General features: G+C 33.5%; 2 protein-coding genes across 2 annotated transcripts in view; one reads left to right on the top strand and one right to left on the bottom strand.

Annotated features, from left to right (window-relative positions):
- Positions 1-104: 104 nt before the first annotated feature.
- Positions 105-1,910, bottom strand: LOC115240674 (DTW domain-containing protein 1). Its single transcript, XM_029815967.1, has 4 exons — positions 1,411-1,910; positions 1,189-1,329; positions 920-1,106; positions 105-833 (listed from the first exon to the last, which is right to left on the bottom strand). Exons 1-4 carry the CDS (start codon positions 1,639-1,641, stop codon positions 487-489), a joined length of 906 nt encoding a protein of 301 aa, XP_029671827.1. The 5' UTR covers positions 1,642-1,910; the 3' UTR covers positions 105-486.
- Positions 1,911-2,107: 197 nt separating this feature from the next.
- The window catches only part of LOC115240630 (diuretic hormone 44), a 33,919-nt gene continuing 29,051 nt past the window's right edge, over positions 2,108-6,975 (top strand). The window contains exons 1-2 of the mRNA XM_029815893.1: positions 2,108-2,228; positions 2,607-2,714. Of these exons, the coding sequence (XP_029671753.1) occupies positions 2,670-2,714 (45 nt within the window). The 5' untranslated portion in view covers positions 2,108-2,228; positions 2,607-2,669. The remainder of the gene's footprint in view (positions 2,229-2,606; positions 2,715-6,975) is intronic.

Genomic DNA, 6,975 nt, shown 5'->3' on the forward strand with positions numbered 1-6,975 from the left:
AGGACCATTCCGCGCGTCGTGCGTTGTCCCTCCCTTACATGAAAGTAAACATTGATTGCCGGCGCAAAGGAGATATATATTTTTGTTTATCTTTTTTTTTTTTATCACAATGCTGTGCAGAATAAACATTTACTTAGATTAACTAATTTGTATCCCATGCAATCGAGACACGAAAAAGAGTTGAAATATTTTCAAGTATCTCTCCCTCTCTCTCTCTCCTTTTGAAAAATGTAATTTTTTTTTTTATCGTGTATATATATGTTTAGAAAAGAAATAATCTCCAAAATCTCTTGAATGACTTAACATAAAAGTAACAAAATTACGTCTAGTTCGGTATCTTTCACATTTTTAATGTCGAATTATAAAGGAATAATATTCTCAATGTTTTAATTTCGTAAATCATCTGTAGAAATAATATAAGCAAAGTTGTTTGACCAAACGTAATTTTTTTCTATGCAAAAGAATTTATTAAGAGATAAAATAGTTTCACGCGAGTGGCCTTTTATAAGCCTTTAATTGATCGTGATCGTATATCGAGTGAATTTTATCATACATATACTTGAAAAAGTATAAAAGATTATCGTATTGTCCATGATACTTTTGATTAATTTCTCCACATTCTTCCGTTTCCTTGTTATTAGTTATAGATTCCTGTTTTCCATTCAACATAGACCTATGTATATCAGGGTATTCTTCTGCTTTGAGAGCACACGTGTGTAGCTCCACTAAAAATTGATGAATTGCTTCAATCGTCGCCAAGTACCATCTTGGACTTTTCTTTTGGTAACGCCAGAATTGAGAGATCCTCGATTTTAAAATGACGCAACGTAGTTCTGCAAAAGTTGCAAGTTTTATAACGATCTAAAAAATGTTCTCTTAGTTGAATTGTATAGAAAATGGATTCTCTTTTAATGTATACCTCTCAATCTTGGGTCTTTATATATTGCTTTGGTTTGCTGCCATGTGCTGTCGATGAAAATGGCCCTTTTTATAGGAAATACAGTCTCGGTTCCATTTGCTGAAGTATCATTCTTCCCTTTCTTCTTTGTAAAGAGAGCCTCTACGCTTACAGTCTGCGCACTTTTGCTAGGAAAGATTAAAACAGTCTAAGAGATGACAATTCCTTAAGTTAATAATAATTCGCAAGAATCGCAAGACTTTAGAATAGATTGTTACTCTTCCTCTTACTTCCTCTTTATCTGATATATCTGGAAAATCGGGATATGTATAGATTTTTACATCCTCTGGTGCAAGTATCGCAGCGTGAATAGCAGTACTCTTCCCGTCTATCTCATGAGCATGCTTAATGATGTCGATTTTAATTGGCAGCTAAAAGGCAAAAAACTACAGCTCAAATTTTATTATAAATTAAGCAAAGTCAGTCACATATATAACTTTTAATCGGTCTACCTTCACCCATGGAAAATACGAATTGTCAATGACGGGCACGCAACAAGTGTAACAGAAGAACTTGCGCGATTTACAACAGAGTTCACACTTTCTTCTACCCTCAAGCGTATTTAATATTCTGGAGTCACTAATTTTCAAGTTTCGAAAAGGTGCCCTGTCAATCGTTTTCTGTTTCATCTCGGACTCTGACAATCTGTCGGTGTTGCTATTTTTGACGTTGTACTCTGCCATATTTTGATAGTTCGAAATAGCGTTGATTACTCATAATAACGGAACATTGCGTTTAGTGAAAGCGATCCCGATATCATTCATGAATAAACTAGTCTTGTTTATCGTGACGAGATGTCACGACATTGTGAATTCATAACAAACATGGCGAATTATTTGATACAAAATCGAATGTAAACTTGTCGTATTTATTTCTTGTGTCGCCTTTATCGAATAATATTTCTATTAATATAATGCGTGTTAAAAATCATAATTTTTTACATATATTGTATTTTTAAATCTGTCTAAATATCCGATACGTTGTTGCGATCGTCGGTACGATAAATTTTCCAGTTATCGACGCGCTGGTATAAACGATAAATAAAATGTTCGTACGAGGGCGCCACACGGGTTTTTTTTTTTACGTTACGATTATTTCAAATTGTTCGACGTTAATGTTTGTAAAGTTGCGGTACTGTTTAATAGGCGCGAAAGTGATTTGCATACCTCCTGTTCGTAATAATAAGTGCGCAAAGTAAATAATTTTCCCGGATCGTTTGCAATGGAGGGAGACTGGACTAATTCAAGTCGTGACAGCTTCAATTCTACTGGTAAAAAGATAATGCAATTCTAGAAATCTCACATTTAACCTTCCTGTATTGTATTATCAAACAGTCCATCCGTAGCGTCCGTTCTTCGATTAGGAAGGACTGAGCAAGTAATGTTAATTATAATTATATAACGGAAAATTGTTTCACGCGGATTTTTGTTTTGTAAAATACAAGAAAGTTGCGATTTTACATAATATATATTGTGCCATTTTTTTTTTGCAGCTTTTCGAAACCTGTACTTTTTTTGTACTTTCATTTTGTCGTCACGCATTCTTTTTCCATACACTTAGCTTTTTGTCCTCTTTAATGGCACTAGTAAAGAATTCTGCGATAAAATAAGAGAAATGCAGTTGAAAATAATACAGATTTTGTTTCCAGAGTCGAAGTGTACGATCGAATAGAGCGGATCTACGGTTGTTACGTGTAGACGAATGGCAGACGATGATACTGAATGGCGAGTGGATCAAACGCGATTTTCACGAGAAGGTATAAATCAATAGTCGCACTAATTGAGAAAGTTACGCTTGCTATAAGTTTGATTAGATTATCGCAAGTAATATAATAGTTATGTCGATTAAGGAGGGGAGCCTTATATATGTATATTAGTTACAATCGTTATTGTGCGCACACGCGCCATTCTTGTCTTTTTCAAATATAAAATTTCCTTAAATTTAGTTTATTACTAACTCTGCTGCTATTAAATTTAATTTTCCACATAATTATTTGGTAAGAGGAGGTGAAAAAGAGAGAATAAATAAATTTATTTTACCTGGTGGAGAGAAATTCCTTGAGACATTTAAAAAATATGATATAAGGATGAGTAAAAAATTTATAAACTTTTTGACAATAATAAAAAAAATTATAACACGATGCTTTAAAATATAAGAAGAAAGGGAAAAGGAGAAAGAGAGGAAAACTATTTCTCTCTCTCTCTCTATATATATATATATAGTATTAATACAATTCATTGTATAATTTATCAGCGCGAATAAGAATTGATTGGCTTTAATCAACCGATTGTATATAATTGTACGCTCGCATTCCTTTTTTTTTAGATTAGTCTTTCAATTTAACGTTTCTTCATGAAGAAATCGCACGCTTCCTTTCCCACTCCTCTGAAATGAATAACTGCAATAAGATCTAAGAAAGTAGACATTTCATAATTCCGATTGCGAGCTCTTTTGCTCCGAGCAATTAACGTCGCCATTTACTATACAGCGTAATAACAGCGCGGATCAAACTTTTTTATCTTTATCTTTCACATTGACTCTCTTATACAGTTTCCTGACTTTGTAAATCACAGACTACGCGCGTATCTTGTATAGAACTTTATTTTATTCAGATTTAGAACTTAAGATTTATCCAATTATTTGTGTGAACGCAACTCTTGGTCTCTTATCGCAATTAAATAAAATGTAGTAGCGTGGGTTGTATATAATTTGCAACTCTAATTTATAACTTAAATTTTTTAGGGTGTCAAAAAAATGAAAGGAAAAAACGCAAGAGTGTTAGTGAATATTTCGTTGCTTAAAACTAGTTGTATTCATTTTTTGAATAAATTATCAGATATAGAGTCTTGAAGTCAAAAAAGTATATACAACACTTTTTTAATAAATCTTAACCTTTAACAAATTGGATAAATTATGCAAATCAGTATTTACAGATTAAAATGTGTATTAACATATATTGCATAAGATGATTAATTAATTATTTATTTACAATAATCTACTTAAATAGACTTCTCTCTCTCTCTCTCTCTCTCTCTCTCTCTCTCTCTCTCTCTCTCTCTCTCTCTCTCTCTCTCTCTCTCTCTCTCTCTCTCTCTCTCTCTCTCTCTCTCTCTCTCTCTCTCTCTCTCTCTCTCTCTCTCTCTCTCTCTCTCTCTCTCTCTCTCTCTCTCTCTCTCTCTCTCTCTCTCTCTCTCTCTCTCTCTCTCTCTCTCTCTCTCTCTCTCTCTCTCTCTCTCTCTCTCTCTCTCTCTCTCTCTCTCTCTCTCTCTCTCTCTCTCTCTCTCTCTCTCTCTCTCTCTCTCTCTCTCTCTCTCTCTCTCTCTCTCTCTCTCTCTCTCTCTCTCTCTCTCTCTCTCTCTCTATTTTCAAATATTTTGAGAATTAAATAATTATTAAAATTAAAATATGAGAAAGTAAAATATTTTGTGCTTTTAACATTTTTTACTTTGATCGAATAATATATACGTTTAATATATATACGTCAAATAATATCGCTCTCTCTTTATTTGATATTCGCGTTAGCTAAAGTCGGTAGAAGAAATAACAACGCTTTTTTTGCCGGATGACATTATTGCGAATTACGACATTGTTGCAAGAGCACGTTTTCTCCCACGATTTTTGCGAGATTTGACATTAGCATGCTCGTAACTCGTAATTATACAGACAGAAAACACGTTCTCTTGTATGGGTGTTGTACGTATGTATATATATATATTTGCATTTATAAATTTTCGTAGGACGCCGGGCGCCGACCGGGCAATTGCAATTTCTCTGCCAAATATATGCATATTACGCGTTTAACATTGTCAAACGCGTCGCGTCACTATATCACTGTCTTGGTCATGCGTGCAAACATTTAGTTTTCACGCTTCAAGAAACAGCCATTGACAGAAATCTAACGTCATTTAATCGCATACGTAATTTAATCCGACAACTCTCTGAATTTGAAACAAGAGATCTTGCTTAAAATACACTTGTCTTGCCATTCCCCTACTCTCTTCCTGACAATAACAAACATTACCTTTGTGACAGTTTTAAAACGACAACATATTTAAATAAGGATTCGGCAAAAGAAACAGGACTAGTCGAAATAATTAATTCAGACACACGGACGATATAGTTCTCGTCGACGGTCTGATTGCGTTTATCGATCCACTTGTGCTTCGTTTCCATTATGCGTTCACTGGGCTCGCCCGATGCTTCGAGTCGAATGCCACGGATATCCGAGTGCGTGGTTCTCGAAATGTTAAGTGCTTTTGTACGTAAATGTTATAGCGACGTTTGCAATATTATTTATACTAACGCACCGTTAAGCTATTATTCTCCGACGCAAAACTTACGTTTATAAAAGAATTTACATATATAAAAGCAATGTTCTCTTCCCATATTGTTTTCAATACAGGGATGTCGCGAAATTATGCAAAGTGTGTAACAAATACGTAACACATTCAGCTTTTTCAAAACTAAAAAAAAAAAAGATTCAGATTTGTCTTTAATATTTGTGCGTACAAACTTTTTCTTTTGCACAAAAAAGTTTTGGAAAATGAAGAATGTTAATTTTGCTTTAATCCTAATTTGACTCAACTTGTTTCTATATGTATACTCTTTCATACGATTTCGAGTAGAAATCGTTTCTTAACCGAAATTAAATTTCTTTTTTTTTAAACATTAAATAGAAATATTTAATGTCTAAAAAAAGCGATCGAACTTTGAATGAAATTTCTATCACAATTTTTTTAAATTAATGAAAATAAATTTATTAAATTAACTAATAAATTTTGTTATCTATTTATTCTCTCGAATTTATGAGATATATCGAAAGTTTGCTTCGTAGTGAAATCTTGATTAGGGTAAGATCAGTTCCAAGTTCAATATCAAATACAAAATCTTTTATTGAAATTTCTCTTTCATCCGTTTGCGACACATCGCGTTACAAAGCATTTACAGGTACAGACATCACTGATCGTGCGTAAGCCGCGTTGGGCATGTATTTTTCATCTGACAAAAAAAAAAGAGTCGCGCACAATCTCGCCGCGAAATCGAATGAAATGGATGATTGATCTCTTTTGTTCATTGCGATCGCCGATGCAACGACGTGCGAATAAAATATCGATAGCATGCGCGTGTTCACATACATACACGTACATACTTACACACGAGCAGGTGGAGTGCACATGCACGCGAGTTAATTAATTCTGCTTTTAATCCGACACCTGCTTCGTAAATCGCTAAAAGTCGAGTGCAGCTTCTACGCTTTTGTTCGTCTCACATACACCTACACACTTGTGCACGCACATACGTTGTGATTGCATCTGAATGCATGTAGCTCATCCGACTGGAATTTGCTGTCTAATTTTGTTTGATCTTGGACTGAAAGAGATTAGGGCAATCATTAAAATTTCGGAAAAATCCCTTTATGAATCCTCTTATGTTTTTTATATTTCGTTCTTAAGCGATATATTGTAATTCTTTTGATCATTTTCGTTATTTTGCCGATATTATATCGATTATATACTATATTATAATATCGAATGAGATAATAATGTTAAAAGCAAAGTTCCCTGTTACGGTGAAATATTACAACAATCTTTTATTTCCTTATTATAGAAGAACGAGGGAATACACTTTTTTTTTTCTTTATTTTAGTTAGATGCTTTGTGTTAGATGTTTTTCACGTGTGGTATTTGCCTTTTATAAAGCAATCTCACGTAGACACACGATATGTTCTTGTCGACTTGTAATTAAATTAGTAAAATAGCTCCTTTTGTGTTGTTCGCGGATTCTGTTACTCTTGCCTTTTCATGTGTGTGAATATACTGGACAGAACGGAAAACATTTGTTTCTTTATTCTCAGAATATTACAGTCCCTAAGAAAAATTCATATGCTGATTTGAAAAGTATTACCGTGACATATTTATCGCGTTTAGCGTATATTAATTTAATAAATAATTAATTTTAAGAGATATGCAGTAATTTTTTAAATAAATATTTTAGAAATTAGCGTATGTATATATATA

Source organism: Formica exsecta, unplaced genomic scaffold, assembly GCF_003651465.1.
Source record: "Formica exsecta isolate Colony F162 unplaced genomic scaffold, ASM365146v1 scaffold443, whole genome shotgun sequence".
Classification (NCBI taxonomy): Eukaryota; Metazoa; Arthropoda; class Insecta; order Hymenoptera; family Formicidae; genus Formica; species Formica exsecta.

What these genes read in the sequence shown, in the direction of transcription:
- LOC115240674 (XM_029815967.1), bottom strand. Translation starts at nt 1,641, where the DNA reads ATGGCAGAGTACAACGTCAAAAATAGCAACACCGACAGATTGTCAGAG. An exon ending in CGTATTTTCCATGGGTGAAG is followed by an intron (nt 1,330 to 1,410) that starts GTAGACCGATTA and finishes TTTGCCTTTTAG; the next exon opens with CTGCCAATTAAAATCGACAT. An exon ending in TAAAGACCCAAGATTGAGAG is followed by an intron (nt 834 to 919) that starts GTATACATTAAA and finishes CAACTTTTGCAG; the next exon opens with AACTACGTTGCGTCATTTTA.